Genomic DNA, 20,284 nt, shown 5'->3' on the forward strand with positions numbered 1-20,284 from the left:
TCATTCGTCCCCAAGATCTTTACATGTTACTTTGTCGCGTGGAAATCAGGTTATTCATGGTTCAGTAGTTTAATCTTAGAAATTTTAGGCAATTCTAGTACCATTATTTTGCTTCTCTATACACAATATTTGAAACTATCTTGTCTACAACATTAACGTATACTTTGGGGGCATTACTGAAAGGGGGAATGATCAAACGTCAAAAAACATACGAAAACATTGGCAAAATCTAAAAAAACCACTTAGTGGTTACGTGCGAGGCAGGCACCCATGATGGAGAGGGTTCGAATGATTTGTCGTTTAGACTGTCTGTAAGTCGTCTGTCCGTCTGTCATCACGATAACTCAAAAACGAAAAGAGATATCATGCTGAAATTTTTATAGCGTGCTTAGGACGTAAAAAGTGAGGTCGAGTTCGTAAATGAGCAACATGGGTCAATTGGGTCTTGTGTCCGTAGGACCCATCTTGTAAACCGTTAGAGATAGAACAAAAGTTTAAACGTAAAAAATGTTCCTTATAAAAAAATAAACAACTTTTGTTTGAAAAATTTTTTCGTAAACATCACTGTTTACCCGTGAGAGCGCAAATTGTATAATATGTATATATGGGAATATCAGTTATATATGTGACATGTATGTATGTGTAATGTGAGAGGGTAATCAAAACTGTCTATACATGGTATTTTAACAATTAACTCAGTCAATTGTTTGTTTTCACTTTTTTTTTCTTATTTTCAGAATTCGTCCATTTCAAGAACATACACAACAACAAAGTCAACAAAAAATTTGAAACAACAATAAATCGTGCCTTATTTTTGTTTTCACCCACAAAATGTAACTTAGAAAAATGGTACAGTGTGTTTATTATTATAAATTCATTTATTTGAATGACAAATATAAACGAATTTATAAATAAATAAATAAAAAATAATGATTATGTTAATAATTAATTATTTGTGTGTTGTTTTTATTATAAATAATTTTAGTTTATTAGACTGTTTGTCAACAACTGTTGTTAAATAAAGTGGTATTGTTTTTTTAATGTTTTTGGGATTGAAACTATTTAGTGAAAGACTCTCTGTGCAAAAAAAAAAGAAAAGTGTTTTGTGTTTTTATTTAAATTGTTTAGTGTTTTAATTAATTATTTATTTTTTTTCGGTTAAGTGATTTGAAATTGATAAAATATGAACGAATGAATCAAGTCAAATATTTTCCATTAACGTCGTAATAATAAAGTTAGTGTTATAATTCTGTACAGTATTCTGTGTTTGGTGGAGTATGAAATACTATTCGAAATTCGATTAAAAATTACGATAGAATCACACTTATTTCAAAATGTTTTTGACTGAATAAGAGATATTAAATTTATACAGTGTCCTTCTTTTCTTTTGAGTAAATGCGCAAACTTTTAGTGTGTATTCCTTGAGCATTTTTAAGTCGAAAATACTTCAAATACACTTTTGTACATCATCCAATAGTTAAAGAAATTGCAGGATACAATTTACAATTTGGGCTAATTTAATTGTTCAAAACGTGTCTCTGTTACCTCATTTTTTGTTTGCTTGTAGTTGGAAAACGTATTTCTAAAGAGTTTTTGGATGATATTTGTATACCAATCACACGGTTTACTACAAGATAGATATATTTGCTATTAAACTTTAATATTACCAATTGCTCCTTAACTATTTAATATTGGAAAAAAAGAATAATGCATTTTCGACTTAAAACTGTTAAAAATTTTCTTGTCCTTAAAATTTGCGTACATATTCATAGGACACTCTATGTAAGAAGTCTAAATGACCGCATTCGAATAATACAGCAATCCCTGAAAGTTATTTTTTTAAATGCAATGTATGAATCAATAATTAGATAATTTCTAATCATAATAAAGAATTTACTCTAATAATTGTTGAAATTTGGCTTATTATGTGACCATATTTCCGTTTCAATTGGATATACTTAGTATTCATGGGTGATAGATAAAGATTGCTATTTTTTCCACCTAGATGGATCAAAATACCTCCTATTCAAACGAACTCAATCTATCGATTTTAATTGGAACTTCAAAATTCAGAAATTAAAAATTTATTTTCAAAACACATAACGTGATTAAAGTACAAGAAAAGCACTTTCAAAAAAATTTTGAATGTCAATAACACAGAAGAGTAGTCTTTTTAAATAACGAAAGGAAATCAGTTATCAAAACTCAAAAGCATGCTTTTAACACAATAATAAAAAATAAATATATCAACGGATTCTGTAATCGTTCTTTAATCTCTTTATTCAATGAAAATGATCAGCTGGGTGGCCTAATGAAAAGTTCATTTTTTTACTATCGCGGCGCTGAGATCTTTAAAATATACTCGCATATAATAACCAGCACCTATTTGTGAAATTATTGGTACAAATTGTAAATTAGAAATTTTCTCATTCACTTGCCATCAAAAATTTTCCAAGGACGTTTCTGGTTAGAAATTTAATCACAATTATTTTCGAATGCGGTTATTTTAGGATACATGATAAACTAGCTACTAAGTAGACTGATTGCTTCAGTCTTGCTACACCCGCGAAAAAATCTGAAATTATCAAGAAATATGATTGACCGAGAATCATTATAGAAATCTAAGAAAGAAGTCCTAATTCAAACCGCAAATTTGATATGATGTTTATTTTCGATTTTACTGATGGCATTGATCCTTTTCATTGCAATTAGATTATTTTATACTCCACTATTCAACAGAATATTGTAAATAAAATTTTGAGCCTGTCGTTAAAGTGTTCTATTTGTTTTCTAGCAATGTGCTTATTGTATTCGATAACTTTCGATAATCGTATCAGAGATATGATAGTATGGGATATACAGAAACACATGCATCATACATTTGTTGTACTGCCGAATGTGCTGTGTCTGTTTATGCCCGTGTCAATATACAACAAAAAGAAGATCATCCAACAGCAGTTCAACAAAAACGTCATGAATCAATCGTCATGAATCAACAACAAACGCAATCAATTAATAATACTTCGTCGGTGTTAATATCTGGTAGCAGTAGCTTAAGCAGTAATACAAGTAAACAAAATGATCGTAACTCAAGTTCAGGTGGATCGAATTCTAGATCATCTGGATATCATCAAAAAGCTTTAGAAGAGATACATAATTCATTACAGCCATTTGTGAAACAAAATAGCAACGATGTGGTGGGTTCAAGTGCAGCAAGCACTGTCTCAACATTATCAACCACATCTGGTATATCGTCGGCGTCGGGACTTAGTTCTGCATCGGGACTTAGTTGCAATGGTTTATCATCAACGACATCGGGCATTGGCTCGATGTCGACATCATCAGCGCAACAAGATCGTGATCAAATGAATGCGTTGAAACAATCTTTAAATCAATTATTATCAATGGGCTATTCTGAGGTTGGTATTTTACTTAATTATATATATTCAGATACATTTTGTCAGAACACAAAAATTAAAATCCTTTTTCATGCTTGAGACTATGCAAAAATTGTAACATTTTGGTTTGGTTATTGTACAAAATATGAAAGACTAGTAAGATTGAAATCACACATGAGTATCGATTTTAACGCCGGTTTTTCATTGGACGTTTTTTAACTAACGTCAGTATGATCAGCCTCAAAAGAATCAAATATTGTTCAAAAAGTAATCTTTATCCAGATAACTAACATCTGTATTTTGACACCCTCATTCTCTATCAATGCTGGAAATAAAAGAAAGTTGGCTAATTCCGAGTGCAACTCATATCAATTTTTGAAATTTCTCCAAGTAATTATTCTAGTCTGATTCTATAATTTTCATTAACGTTTGCTTCTAGAGATAATCGATTAAGTTTTTGTGACGGTTCACAGTACTCTTCAAGCATTTCTATACAAAATGTATAGGAAATATTTCACTGATTTGAAGTTTCCGTGCCGTTGTTAAAAGAAAGCGTGCCAAATGAAAGACAATATTTTCGATTATTTAAAATGACAACAATAATAATTATAATTATTGTTGAACTGAATATGAATGTTGCAAAATATGAAAAAAAAAGATAATTTCTTAAAGATTTAGATGTGGGTATTTGTAGGTTCATTGTAGTTAAGTAGATATTTATGTTTGGTATGTAAATTTAAGTAGAAGTATGAGCATTTGGCGTAATGCCATGGAATGCTTACTTGCTATACTATTCAATGCTTTTTATTTATAAAATGTAAATATCTATCACAAACACATTTATAAAAGACTATGTATTTGTATACTAAGAAACAAAAAATATTATTACACGCTAGACAGAAAACAAACGAAAATTACTTTTGCAATGTCGTGTAATTTCGTATAGGTATAAATTTTATGAAAGGTGTCCTTAAAGAGGGATTTTTAGAAGGTGATATTTTTGTTAAAATCGAAAAGTTTCAACGATATAACGTAACGTGCATACGTTAGGTAAATATTTGTTTCTTTATAGTTTTTGGAACCGGTGCACTGATAAGATTGTTTTGAAGTTTAAAATTACATTGTGGTATACGGAAACGAACGAAAACACTTATTTAAGGTCCATAATTTGATACCCAGAAATGACAGATTCACAAAAAACAACCACAGAATTTATTAAAGGTCGCTGTTCGATGGGGTGTTTTTTTTAACGGTGCTAGGCGGTAGATATTATTCCATCTTAGCAATATGGAGTTTTGGGTCTCAGATATACGAATCAGTCAATAGATCTCGTTTCTCATTCATATTTTGCACACGCAATTCTCTCCAAAACTTGGTCGGTTCGCCCGTCACTGTAATCGGAATACACGACTATTGAAAGTAGTTTTGCATAAAAGAGTGAAGAAATATTTGTAAATAAATCTTTCTTATAAAAAATTCTTCGGATTTCATTATCTAATTGCCAAAGAATCATCGATAATTAATTAAGCTAAATTTACTATCTCTGAACCTGTCAAATGAAGTCACATGCGTAAGAAAAGCGCAAAAATTATGTTTTCCTTTTTAAGCAATTTTAGAAAAATGACTCCTTAAAATTTTGTTTCTTATAATTCATATTCTGTATCTTTCAGATTGCTCCCCTCTCTCCTATTGGCTGGTGACGCCACTGTGTGTGAATAAATTAATTAATCCTTTGTTTCTGATTATAAGCTAAGCTTATGCTAATGTATAATAATATTTTTGGTGTATAAGTAAAAAACAAGACCGCCAAGTCACACATCGACCGATATACACCACCCTATCTCACCCAGTGTGTGTGGTGCACTGCCGGTGATATTACTTTTTTTTTTACCTACACAAATATTCTTATAGATATACTAAAAATTTTTTACAAATTCTTTATGATTTTGTATGGGAAGGTGTGGTTTTTGCAATTTAAATACGTTCTCTACTCTCAAATACAAACAAATATTTCTTCCACTTAGGTCATTGTCATATCCATATGCTGTTCTTTTATTTTAGCTATTTTTCTCTTTTTGCTTTATTTTATCTACTGTGTTGATAGATAAAATATATTATTCGTAAAAAATTTAACACCCTCAAATTTTAATAAAGAACACTGTTTGCTTCTTGAAACTAAATTGATCATTAATCAAAATATATATAAGCGAAATACCACTGACTGACTGACTCATCACGAGATTATTAAACTAAACACCCGATTGGCTAAAAGTTTAGCACAGTTACTGATTTCACGATGTAGACGCTCACTTAAGAACGGATTTTTGAAAATTTAACTCTTAGGTGGTGAAAATGACGATGAAAATCTGTATTTCAAATCTTAATACAAAAAATCCAATTTTATATGTTTACTTGTATGACACCCGCCCACTTCGCTGAGTTTAAAAGTAAAAAACACCGCGTTATAACCTTCACTTCCATTGCTCACACTTATCCCCCTTTCAGAACACTCGAAATAGGGATAGGAATTGTTTTACACAGGTAAAAGTAAATATACAGTTTTCAATTCTTTTTTTAAATGTAAAAAAGTCGTGATGCATTGAGTAAATCAGAAGACTCTGCTTGAACAGATGGTCATAAATTGTATCTCGCAATTCATTTTATATGTATAGAGTATTTTATATGTTTAAGCAAAATTTGAAGATAAGACCAAAGAATCACGTTGTACCATACAAACTTTGCCTTTGTTTTTCACCCCCTTAAGGGTAGAATTTCGGAAAATCGGATGTCTACGACATACAAAGAACACATCCTCCAAGTTTCAGGGCTCTACGATCAGCCGTGTAGGCTGTGCGTTGATTCTGCAGTCAGTCAATGAACAAAGCATTTTATATGTATAGACCGTCTATTGCCTACGAAATTTTGTTTACCAGACATACAAATTTTGCAATTACATAACCAAAATGTTGCAATAAAAAATTTCAATTGCGCAAATTAGATATTTATGGAATACAATTCTCAGAAAAGATTATCATGTTGTGTTTGTTTACATCACATGTAAAGACAAACTAAACAGACAAATATTTCAATGAATTGACAATGAACCATTAGTAGCTAGCTAGCCATTTAAATTACCGTCAAAGATGACCTTCATCCTAATTTTTTTAAATAAATACTTTATTAATACTCTGTCACTTTTATTGTTCTTTTAATATTAATTATTATTCATATGAATGTCTGATATTTTGCATATTATTATTTATTATTATTATAGTGCTAATTTTATATGGAACACACATTTTTTTCATTGTGTGCTTATACTTTTTGATATATAGCGTGTTTTAAAAGTCTGTTTAAGATTGTTGGAGTCATAAATCCGACAATGTTCACAATATCAACATATCATGATTCATTATTAGCGAATTTTTTTTTTTAAAACTTCATTTAGTAGTCATGGGGTTGTATTTAAAATGTACAGGGCGTCTATTTTAAGTTGACATATGCTTGAAACTCGAAAAATAAGTTTTATCGATAAAAATTCTTCAAGCAAAAAATGTTGGGTCTATATGCACACATATTACGCAGACAATAAACTTGACTCAGGTTTTCAGTCTCAATGAAAAGCTAACTCTATTCCATATATGGTAATAGATAGATGGAACACTTTAAATTTGAAAATTGTATCGATTAAAAAAGTAAAATTTTTAGTTCGAAATACATTAACCGTACAGTTTGGGCAAAAACGGACTGAAAAGTTTTACCCAAAATTGTTTTTTCGTATGTTTTTTGCAGAATCTAGACACTCTTCGAAAAACATTTTACAATGAAAGTGGTTCGTTTTTCTATAAAGACCATTTTTGTTCAAATTAAATGAAGAAACGTGCAAAAAGCTATGATATGTAATTTCTTTATTCCATAACATTCGAATCATATAGGTCGTTATGGGTAGAGGGACATGTGCACCTTCAATGACCTTCTATTTTTTGAAAACAAAGTAAAAAAAACTCGAGAAAACAATACAAAAATTATCCCATGTGTCTCGATATCTGTTCAACTTGGCGTCCTTTCAATAATTTCAGCCTAGCGAGGTCTATGACGTTACTTTTTTGCAGTTCGCTTAAACATAATGTTCGCTTTTTTGAGACATCATGTACGTAGTTTTGGTCGCAATAGAGTAAAATCGATGTTTGAGGTGTTCGTTCAACTCTTAGGTGTTGAGTAATAGTCTTGCAAAGAATGCTTTATCAGAAGCAAGGCGTTTTTTGACGTTCTATGCTCTACCTTTTCTACTTCTTCTGATTTACCTTTTAAAGGGATATTCTACTATGTATTCGACAATTCGAATTCTTCTTATTTCTTCCAGTACAGCCTGTATATATGGTACCTATATACATTGCAGCTTGTATATATAAAAGAAGTAAAATAAAAAAATTAAAAAAAAAAATGAATATAAAAAAATAAACGACCATTGCTACTGTGATACGCTGCTGATACCATACATAATGATTTAATGATACAACACAATAATCATCTTCATATCTCTCTAAAACTTGTTTTAAATACTAAACAAAACACAAACACATTATATTTATACTGCCATTATGTATACATACGTACACAGTTCTCTCTTTCTTGCACTCTATCTAGTAAAATATGTATGTCTTTGGTCTTTGTTTAAAGTATTTATAAAAAATCTATATAAAATATATAAAATCTAATGTGAATTCCACATATCCTCTATGCGCAGAGGATAGTTTCATGCAAGTCTCATGTGTAAAAAGTGAGAGATCGAGCTTGTAAATGAGCAACATAGGTCAGCTGAGTTTTGGGTCCTTTGGGTCCTGGACCCATCTTGTAAACCGTTAAAGATTAAATAAAAATTTAAATGTTAAAAATGTTCCTAATAAAAAATAAACAACTTTTGTTTGAAATTTTTTTTCGTAAGCATCACTGTAAACATCAAGAGTGGCTATCTTTCTTTACTTATATAACGTTAAAAAACAAACGATTCCGTAAACAAAACTCTTTACATGGTATTTCAACATTTAACTCAGTCATTTGTTTGTTTTCACTTTTTTTTTCTTAAACACTGCTCAAAACTTACTTAAAATGAGTGAACGAGGTCGTCATAAATTTCACCAAGTGTAAATATTTCAGATTTGTTAGCACGAAAATTCAAATTTGATAATGGAAAACATTCGAGTTGTTTTCTAATCTTTCAGTCTTAAAAGCGGTGTTAATTTTAAATTGTAATTAACAAAGTGATTAATTTATTTGTTATTGTATGAATTCCAGACGATTACTAACATAGTTCGGGTAATCTAGCATTTAAGGGTTTCTGGGTGATTAATGCTACCCTACGTTTTACGTTGTTTAACGTTTGAATGAAGATAAATCCTTAGACCTCTGGTTCTATGGAAATGTAAGACAACGTAAAACAGTGGCGCCAACCTATAAAAAGTCAGATTTTTGTTGCGTATCAATATACTGACGCAACGTTATAAAAGCTCGCTTTTAATTGGTTAACATTCCACAAAGTCGGCGTTTTAGGTCTGAATCATGGAGTTGAATCTCTATTTTTATCATTGTACTACGTTCTAGTTTGTATACGGAGGTAGTATATATAGTTGGGTCGGTCAGTCAATCTATTTGCTAGTAGTTTGTAAGTCTGTCTGTTTTGTGTCCACATTTTATTATCAGATCTCTTGTATTATTAATTCTATATTAATTATTATACAGAATGTTTTTCTTGTAGCCCAGTCATATTAGGGCTTTCACCTCGGAATGAAAGATAATAAGCTGCAAATTGGTATGAACCTTTGTTTTGTCATTCTAAATGTTGTCTCAAAAGTCACAATCGTTATCGTGTCCGCGTCTCAAGATATTCAAGGTCAAAGGTCACAAAAATCGGTTTTTCGCGAATATCTGGCTTCCTATCGGTTAAATGAGATTTGCATTTATTATAAAAGTTGTAGGCTATAAAATTCCCTACAACTTTTGTTTAAACTTTTTTTTCATACGACCAACCGTTTTGAAGGTAGAGCGCGAAGAGTGCACATCGTACAGTCATATACGGCCTAATGCAAGGTCAAGCGTGAGTTATGGTTATCAGTACGTTATAAAGTCAATTATTTACTTGGAAATTATAATTATTAAACAATGCCTATTATTTATGTACTAACTATTAATTATTTATATTTAATTAAAGTAAGTAACTTGATTATTTATATATAATTATTCATATTTAACTATTTAAGTATAAAATATTATTAATTCTGGATTATATATTTTAGTTTTATTTTAAGTTAACACGACATTATATATCTTTTCTTTAAAACGCGTAAATTTCTCAATACTTATATACCTGGAAATACTTGTCCCTACCCTATGCCCATTTCTATTCATAACAGATGTTCTATAGTATTCAAGGCCACTCTCTCCACTTTGTATGAGTCAAGATTATTCGTTAGTTTGAAATTGTACCGTTGCAACTACGGACGTACGGTTTTAAGAGCTATGGCTGATTTGTGTTTTATATGTGATAAGAAACTTTCAGAAGGTGTTTCTGTGAATGTCGTACGTGGTTTACAAACTTTAAAAACTGCAAGTATTGAAAGAAATGATGGACATATAGACTATTTAAATACTTTAAGTTCTGTAAATGTGCATTCCGAGTGTCGAAAAGTGTACACGAGTAAAAATGTTATTATTGCATCAAAACGACGCACAGATGAGAGTGAACCTTCAACGTCAAGTGCACCTCGCAAAAAACGAAATGAAGTCTTTGATTTTGGAAAGTTATGCTTATTTTGTGGCCAAGAAGCTGATGAAATAGCAGAAAAGAAAAAAAAATTAAAGTATAGACGGACAATAAGTAATGTAAGTACTCTTGCATTCAAAGACAACGTAATTAAGAGAGCAGAAGAACATCAAAAGACTGCTGTCATCATAGGAGAAGATATCGATTTGCTCGTTATCTTAATTGGACGTACTCAGTCACATCATCAGGAAATTTTTTTGAAAAAAGTTGGCAAAGGCAATGTCAAAACACAAATATATTCTACTAAAAGTTTTGACCAATATCCTCGTACTAAAAAGCACATTTTATTTTTACACGCATTCAGTGGCTGTGACACGACTTCTGCGCTATTTAAAAAAGGAAAAAAAACTGTTACTAGAGCATTGGAAAAAATTCCTGATTTAGATAAAATGGTGGAAGTATTTCAACAAGAAAACTGCCCAAAACAAACATTATTAGAAAATGGAGTGCGCATCTTGTTGGCATTATATAATGCTCCAAAATCTGAGGACAACATTGATCATTTCCGCTACACGCAATTCATCAAATTTACAAAACTAAATAAACCTGTACAACTGTCAACACTTCCACCAACAAGTGTAGCAGCTCATCAACACATAAAACGTGTCTACTACCAGATTCAAACGTGGTTAGGGAAGGACTTAGAACCTCAAGAATGGGGCTGGATGCTTGAAAATGAAATCCTGGAGCCCATACGAACGTTATTACCTCCAGCACCAGCCGAACTACTAAACGTAATATTTTGCAATTGCAAAAATGGTTGTGGTTCCCGCTGTGGATGCAGAAAATCAGGGCTACAATGTTCTTTAGCTTGCGGCCAGTGCAACGGACAAGCTTGCCTCAATGCTTCACTGTATCCAAGTAATCCCGATGAAGAAAATACATATGATCCCGATATTCTGGAAGGTTTGGAGATGAACATGACAGATAATGAGGATGATGACAATGAATTGAACATTTTTGAGCGACAAGAAGAAGAAGACGACGAACAAGAAGAAGATAATTAGCTTCCATTTCCAATTTCATTACAATTAAAATCAACAAAGATACTTTTGATATTTGAACTCACATTTTGATAAATGTATATTATGCCGTATTTAATAATAAATAAAAATATGTGTAAAATATATACTCTTACTATCATTTTAACTTAAAATAAAACTAAAATATATAATCCAGAATTAATAATATTTTATACTTAAATAGTTAAATATGAATAATTATATATAAATAATCAAGTTACTTACTTTAATTAAATATAAATAATTAATAGTTAGTACATAAATAATAGGCATTGTTTAATATTTATAATTTCCAAGTAAATAATTGACTTTATAACGTACTGATAACCATAACTCACGCTTGACCTTGCATTAGGCCGTACATGACTGTACGATGTGCACTCTTCGCGCTCTACCTTCAAAACGGTTGGTCGTATGAAAAAAAAGTTTAAACAAAAGTTGTAGGGAATTTTATAGCCTACAACTTTTATAATAAATGCAAATCTCATTTAACCGATAGGAAGCCAGATATTCGCGAAAAACCGATTTTTGTGACCTTTGACCTTGAATATCTTGAGACGCGGACACGATAACGATTGTGACTTTTGAGACAACATTTAGAATGACAAAACAAAGGTTCATACCAATTTGCAGCTTATTATCTTTCATTCCGAGGTTGACCCCTTTTTTTACCTAATATGACTGGGCTATTGTCTTCGTCTTCTTCATAGAGAGTTAGTTACCTAGTAAGTTGATGACTCTTCTCTTCATGTCAGTGTTTTAAGGGGGAAAACAGTCCTTTTAAAAATATCTTTGTTTTCAATAAAAAAAATAAAATTATTTGTAGCCGTGGGGGCTTCAAACATTATTACTGCTTACTGTGTAAAGTTTCACCTTGGTGAATAACAATGTTTTTAATTCGAAATCATTTTAGATATTTTTTTATAGATTAATATAATGGTGCAAAGTTAAAAGAGTCCTTCGCCCCATATTGTAAATATTTTTTATAAGGTTGTAAAATAAACATTCCAAAGCCGTATAAAATGGTAGTTTATATTGTAGAGGTCATTTATATTTACAAAACCATTGTTAATTTATCGAATTTTTACATTTTGAGACCCCATAAAAATAAAAATACCATTTCTGTCATTGATCTCTTAGGGATAGTATTCAAATTTTGTACAAATATTCTAGGAGATAGTCATTTAATCCATGGATTTTTAATGCTGCCTGGTAAAGAAGTCATTTTTGTCAATTTCGAGTTTTTTTTTTTCAATAAAATATTTACGGCCGCCCTAATTGATGGTAAATGAATCCTAACTCTTTGGAGTCTTTACATACCGCACACTCTACCGGCAGACAAAATTCAATGGTGGTTTTTTTGGAAGTAGAATTAATTAATCGGACTCAATAAAGTACGAATGTTTTTTTCGACATGTATTTTCTTTTAAGAATATTAGGAAAAGCTTCAGAAAAACTTAAAAAATGTTGACCTGCTATTTTATGACTATAAAACTCCTACTAGACCGTATACGTCATTTCCTTAAAGTTGCTCATAGCTGCAGTTCGGGGAAAAAATGAATATCTCAGTTTTGAGGTACTACCGGAAGTGGATAATAACCTGCAAATTTTTTATTAACAATACGCTCGGTTTTTTCCGCTAGAAAAACTTAGCAGGCATACGCTTTAAAAGTCTGAGTCAAAATATTAAAAATAATTCACTGACGCAAATTATTCCATCTCAAAAATTTTCTAAATTCATTGAGCATTCAATTCTATCACAAGAAAAATCAATCTCATTGTATTGTTGTACTAGTTTGAAAATTACCAAACATCCTCTTTTAGTCAAAATGTTTCTTAAAATGAAATTTTAATTTTTGTTGACACATGTATCTGTATAAATATTTTATAAATAAATTATTGTTGTTAAAAAAGTAATTCAATAATTAATTTTCAGGATACATCATTTCGTGCATTAAAACAGGGTAATGGCAGATTTGAAGATGCAATACAATATTTAGTAAAACAACAAAACGATGTAACAACAATTAGTGGTACCAATAATGGATTATCAAAAACAAATTTAACAAAATTAATTCGTAAGCCATCATTAGAACGTGAATTATCAACAGGTCCAGGTGTACCCGGTGGTGGTAATCAATCACATCGTTGTAGTCCGGCATCGACAACATTAGACAGTGGTGCTGGTTCATCGAGATCTGATTCACCACGTACAACAAATAGTAGTCAACAGCCATCCGATATATATCATGTACATACACAACTATCTAGACAATATTCACCACAAAGTGGGGGTGGCAATCGTAGTGATCGCAGTGATTCAGAACCACCACCACCATTACCACCTCCTAGATGTAGTTCAACACCACCTCCTCCACCGCCACCACCACATGGTGTGGGTGGTGGTGTACCGTCGTCACAAGGTTCAATATTAGTACCAACTAATATGCAACAATTGTTGAAACGTATGTCACCAGCAGCTGCATCACATCGACCATCAACGAATGTGGTCACACCACCACAAGGTTGCGGTGCTCGTGGTACTAGTCCTGTTGCTGTTATCGCAGGTAATCAAAGTATTTTTATATATTCATGGTGCTAGAATTGGTCGTAGACAAACCTCACTGATAACACTAGAATTTTAGTAAAATAATTTCTACATTTTACCCTAGAAAATGTTCTTTTCCAAATCGAAAACAAATATTAAGGTTAATGGATTCCTTTGGAAACTACAAGAAAAATTTGGAAACTTGTTTAGATGTTTTATTATAGCTACATGCTATGCAACTGTGTTACGTTTGATTAGAGGTTGCTCATTACTTTAATTAGTTGATTAGTTGACTTTCCTACTTTTGAGAGGAGACATTTGTGCCAAATGCCCTTGAGAGGAGACATTTGTGCCAAATGCCCTTCTCTAGCTTCGCGCTTGAAGATATTTAAACAATTAATTTTGTTGGTTTCTTTTACTCTTATTTTTAGAAATGTTTTCATAATAATTAATCAACGTTTCTTCGTTTAATTGCAGGTAATGGTAACGTTGTGAATAATAACGGTGGCAGTAATGGAAGTGGTAATGGTCGACAACCAATGATTGTACAAAATGGTCCACAAGTACAACAACAATTAAGTCAACAAATACAAGCATTAAGTTTATATCAAAGTGGTGGTGGTGGGGGTGGTGTTAATCAAGTTGTACAACAATCGTCTGGTGTTCCTGGTTCAGAACCACCACCACCTTATCCATTACCATCATTACCACCACCACCTCCACCATCGTACTCAATATCAATACAACAGCGACAAAGTCCAACACAAACATCATCACAACAAGAAATTTATAGTAGAAAAAGTCCTTCTAGTGGAATTTATTCAGGACCTACGTCAGCTGGTTAGTTAATTACTATATTTTTATTACTTGATCAAATTTTCATCATTAAGAGTAAATAAATTTAGCTAAAATTCCTACATTACAAAATGGCTTTAAAGTTTCAATCTTGAAATATTTCTTTTAATTAAAAAAAAAAAAGAAAAAAATCTATTCAATTCCATTAAAATTGTATATCAATACTGTTTAAGAGACACAGTTTACAGTTTTCGAGATATCGAAGAATAAAAAAACAACAGGTTTATTTGGTTAAGGCTGTTGTCTTGCCATGGACATAGTGCTAGAAAATTCTAAATTTGTTTATATTTATTAGGGATATTTTAATACAACTACCATCAAAAGTTGAAGTCGATTGACCGTCTGTCGACCGTCGAAAGGCCAAACTATTACGTTTCATAAGATATTAAACTATCCTAATTTATGTTTATAAATATATCTATTAAATTTAATTTATGCAGGGTCACCAAGTCCAATAACCGTTCAGCAACAACAAGCATCACCAAGTACAGTGTTAGGTGGCGTCGTGACGCGACCAACACCATTACAAGCATGGGGTGCAAGACAAACCAAAACGCAACCACCAATTATAATGCAATCAGTAAAAAGTACACAAGTACAAAAACCAATATTACAAACGGCCATTGCACCTACGGCGCCCGTTGTCGTAGTCACCACCGGTGGTAATGCTACACCGCCAGTTCCACCTGGTGTTACAACAACATTTCCACCACCTTCATATGCATCATCAATACAACAGAAACATGTTGTGGCAACGTCACCTGGTCCACAAGCAGTCGGTGTATATGGTAGTAAATCAAGTCAAACTCAAAACCAAACGGTGACATCTTCTCAACAATCAATTAATAGTTCCAGTACTTCAACAACACCGGTAAGAAACTCCGTAAGAAAGGATTCTCATGCCTTTTGGATTCAAATTTCTCTAAAAAAAGCAAAACTTAAAAATAATACTTTTAAATAATGCTCTTTTGTTTAAAATATAAGCTTCTAAAAACGCCAGTCATAGATATATTCTCTTTATAAGTATATGGATGTTGATATTCGGATTTTTTTCCCCAAAATTTGATCTATTTAAAAAAAATTTAATTTATTAAATAAATATTTTTTAACAGGTGAATGTGCCAACAACAGAACCACCTAGTTATGCATCAACCATGCAAGCATTGGCAGCCCAACGTACTACAACCAATACAAACAGTCATCATGTTCATCATCCGCATCCTTTACCCCCACCTCCGTACACAACTACGGCGAATGATGTACATCGTCATCAGAATTATCCAAAGGATGAACGAAGAAAATATTCATCGCCAAATAATTGTGATGGAGGTCGTTCGGAAAGTCCTAATACAGACAATAGTCGACCAAATTCTGGATATTCATCAGAGAATATCCCATCACCATCTAGTTGTAGTAATTCAAAACATTATAACGGTAATTCTAGTCCAAATCCTAATAAATATCATCCCCAACAATCTGCATCGAATAATAATAATAATTTACCACCCACCTATAAAAAAATTCAACATCAATCGCCAATCCCCGAACGTAAGCAAATGTCAAAAGAAAAAGAAGATGAGCGACGGGATTGTAAAGTACAAAATTATTCACCACAAGCATATAAATTTTTCATGGAACAGCATATTGAGAATGTCATCAAATCACATAAACAACGTGTTTATCGTCGTTTACAACTCGAAACGGAAATGGCAAAAATAGGTTTAAGCGCTGAAGCACAATGTCAAATGCGTAAAATGTTATCACAAAAAGAATCGAATTATATTCGTTTAAAACGTGCCAAAATGGATAAATCAATGTTTACAAAAATTAAACCAATTGGTGTAGGTGCTTTCGGTGAAGTGACATTAGTGCGTAAAATTGATACAAATCATTTGTATGCTATGAAAACACTACGAAAAGCGGACGTGTTAAAACGTAATCAAGTGGCACATGTGAAAGCTGAACGTGATATTTTAGCAGAAGCGGATAATGAATGGGTTGTAAAATTGTATTATTCATTTCAAGATAAAGATAATTTATATTTTGTTATGGATTATATACCTGGTGGTGATTTGATGTCATTGCTAATTAAACTTGGCATCTTTGAAGAACCATTAGCACGGTAAGATTCAACTTTTTTTTGTGAGTCAAAACGTTCAAAATTATTTTATTGTTTATTACGTATCCCAAAGATACCTTTTAACAGAGCCTTCACTTGCAATAAGCGTTGTGGCACCAAGACAGTTTCTTACGATTCTTTATTTTCGAATCAACCCGTTAATTTTCAAAATAAATTTCAATGATTTGAATTAGTTATTCAATTATGCAATATTTCATTAAAAAGTTTGTGTCATTGTACGAGGTTTAGTAAACAAAACTCTAAAATCAAATTAATGTAACGTACAGTTTTCGAAGTATATTATCTTCGTATATAATTTTTAATACAATTTTATTAATTGCTGGTCAAGTCAGCCCGATGTATTTTTTTGATAATATTAACCTCGTTACTTGGATAAAAACTCATTAAACATTCGGTTTTCAAAGGGTTAAAATCTTTAATCTTAAAATTTCTAATTTAAAATTTTTTAAAATTCTGTAACAATAAGAAATTTAAATTTTGGTCATAAAAACATATTTTGAATTTAAATTTTGAAAGGTTCTCCTGTTTACGACATCATAATTCTTAAAAAGATTGACCGATTTGAATGCGATTTTTTTATTTGAAAACCGTTTCACCCGGCAACAATCTTAGCTATATTTAATGTTATTTTGCACTTCAAAAATAAAATTTTCTCTGACATGTTAAAATTAAGATAAATAAAATACTAAATACTTTATATAAGTTGCAAATTTCACGAGAATAATGCTTAAGCAGTTCATTCATTTATTGAATGTGTAATTAAAAATAATTATTTCTATGTTTTTGTATTAATAGATTTTATATTGCTGAATTAACTTGCGCTGTTGAGAGTGTACATAAAATGGGTTTTATTCATAGAGATATCAAACCAGACAATATATTAATTGATCGTGATGGACATATTAAATTAACTGATTTTGGATTATGTACTGGATTTCGATGGACACATAACTCAAAATATTATCAACAAAATGGTACTTATTTTATTTAGTGAAATTTATTCAAATTTTATCAGATGATATTAAAATATTGTATTTGTTTCTCTTATATTAGGTGAGCATGGTCGTCAAGATTCCATGGATCCAAGAGATGATTGGTTAACGGATAACAGTGAATGTAGATGTTATCATCAACAACATCAATTGAAACCATTGGAACGGCGCCGTCGTAGGGAACATCAAAGGTCAGTTTTTAATAATCATTAAAAAAAATGTTTAAGTGATACTCTTGATAGTGAGGGTATTTGACGGAAACAGTAATTTCATATCCAATTTTACGTTCGTTTAATGGATAAGTTTTAACTTATCCCTTGATGCAATTAGTTAAAAATTGGAATAAATACTGAACTGTTTTAAAGTATTTATCTGTAACAATAGCCAAATACCTCTGTGACACTGTGTTTCGGGAGATAAATGGCAACGAATTCTAATAAACTTTTATTTTTGCGAAGAGAGAGAAACCATGGATTTGGATAGTATTGTGAATAAAAAATACAAGAGTCTACGACCCATGTAATTAATGATAGCCAAGCTCAAATTTCTTAAAATTGTTAAAATGTTTGGGAATGTACAATTTATGTTGGAGAATATCTCGAGAATAGAATTCAATTCAATAAGTCCAAACTAAGAAAGAAAGAAGGTCTGCCTCACCAACGATGCTTTTTTGTGCTACCGAATACAGAGAAGTGTACTTTATAGATAAATTCCTTCTACCCCCTTCCTCTTGCATTTATAAATACCTGTAATGTTACGAATAACACTCAATAATAATTATTATATATTTTTAATTTCTTAGGTGTTTAGCACATTCATTAGTGGGTACTCCAAATTATATTGCTCCAGAAGTGTTGCAACGAACTGGTTATACACAATTATGTGATTGGTGGAGTGTAGGAGTTATTCTATATGAAATGTTAGTTGGGAGTCCTCCATTTTTAGCAAATACACCATCAGAAACACAATATAAGGTTAGTTAATACATGTCAGTTATCAGTTTTATTGACTGGTAAGATAGTTTGTTCTGTTATCGAACAATGACACTCATAGACCCTATATATTTTTCCTAACTTTAATTATTTACATCTTGTGAATCGTGCGGTAAAAATCTCCTTTTTTTCTATAGATGCATTTAAGTATAATGTTTCGAATAAATAAATAATGTGGGCAACAAACTATTTTAACTTTTGTGGTATAGAAATAAGTAGTAAAAGCTTGATAAAAAATGGATCGAAAGTCATTTTCCTGGTAAATATTCCTTTTTCTGTGAACTTTCTTTTTAAAATTTAATGCACTTAGAATGTCGTGTATCACAGACTTCTAACAAACTATGATATTCATTGGAACCATGATGCAGATTTGTATCACTTGATGTTACACTATGGGCATGGACAAAATGCTATTATTTATTATTTTATTTATTTACCAATATGTTTTTAATTATCATCATATCGTCATTCATAATTACCAATTGTTAAGAAGTTTTATTTTTATCAACTAACCGATAAAATACCTACAGTTCACGGTACCTTTTCAGCATATTACAAGGTCATTCAAGTTTTTCTTAAAACAGAACAATATTCAGTATATATTTAATAAAAGTTTGCAATTTGTGTTCAAATTATTCTGAATTTCTTATAGGTAATAAATTGGGAAACAACACTTCATATACCAAAACAAGCTAATTTATCACGTGAGAGCATGGATTTAATTTTAAAATTATGTGTGGGAGCTGACAAACGTTTGGGAAAAAATGCCAATGAAGTAAAATCACATGCATTCTTTAAAAATATTGATTTTGACAAAGGATTGCGTCGTCAAGTGGCACCACATATTCCACGTATTGAATATCAAACAGATACATCAAATTTTGATCCTGTTGATCCGGATAAATTACGCAATTCAAATGATTCAAATCATTCGGACAACGATCGTTCAGATACAAGTAAACCATTTCATGGTTTCTTTGAATTTACATTTCGTCGTTTTTTTGACGATGGTGGTGGGCCCGCATTTACAAATAAAATTAGTCTTGATGACAATGATAATCAAGGACCTGTTTATGTTTGATAAACAATTTTCATTTGATAATGAGACTCACCACTGATAAAAAAAAAAATATTTTAAAACAAATTTATAAAAATAAATTATATTTCAATTCATATTGGATGAATTCGATTCATATTGAATGGAACTGTTCGTTAATGGAACGAAACGAATTAAAACGAAAAGAGAAAGGATTGTACTCATTAATTACAAAATGTAAAATTAGGATTCTGCAAATGGGAAATAAAAAAATTGTGTGGATACAATACGTAAAATATTTAAAAATCGATAGTTACTGGAATTGGAACGAGTTATTTTTTTTTTAGAAATGATTTGTGAAGAAAGCACAAATCGCTGTTTGTGTTTTGATTTTGAGTGAAAAAGGAAATCGAGATTAGTGTTTTTTTTAATTTTACATTATTCGCCCGTTATCAAAACTTCACCGAATACATAGATTATC

General features: G+C 31.2%; 1 protein-coding gene across 1 annotated transcript; it reads left to right on the top strand.

Annotated features, from left to right (window-relative positions):
• Nucleotides 1-1,185: 1,185 nt before the first annotated feature.
• Nucleotides 1,186-19,890, top strand: LOC123291739 (serine/threonine-protein kinase Warts). The gene is made up of 10 exons (XM_044872136.1): nt 1,186-1,234; nt 2,795-3,419; nt 13,177-13,807; nt 14,266-14,628; nt 15,084-15,514; nt 15,756-16,765; nt 17,579-17,757; nt 17,837-17,966; nt 18,578-18,749; nt 19,420-19,890. Exons 2-10 carry the CDS (start codon nt 2,850-2,852, stop codon nt 19,846-19,848), a joined length of 3,915 nt encoding a protein of 1,304 aa, XP_044728071.1. The 5' UTR covers nt 1,186-1,234; nt 2,795-2,849; the 3' UTR covers nt 19,849-19,890.
• The last annotated feature ends 394 nt before the right edge of the window (nt 19,891-20,284 follow it).

This window comes from Chrysoperla carnea, chromosome 2, assembly GCF_905475395.1.
Source record: "Chrysoperla carnea chromosome 2, inChrCarn1.1, whole genome shotgun sequence".
NCBI classification, from domain to species: Eukaryota; Metazoa; Arthropoda; class Insecta; order Neuroptera; family Chrysopidae; genus Chrysoperla; species Chrysoperla carnea.

Excerpts from the sequence above, each read along its gene's own strand:
- LOC123291739 (XM_044872136.1), top strand. The coding sequence starts at position 2,850 with ATGGGATATACAGAAACACATGCATCATACATTTGTTGTACTGCCGAA. Across the intron at positions 3,420-13,176 it reads TATCAATGGGCTATTCTGAG|GATACATCATTTCGTGCATT; the intron begins GTTGGTATTTTA and ends ATTAATTTTCAG. Across the intron at positions 17,758-17,836 it reads AAAATATTATCAACAAAATG|GTGAGCATGGTCGTCAAGAT; the intron begins GTACTTATTTTA and ends CTCTTATATTAG.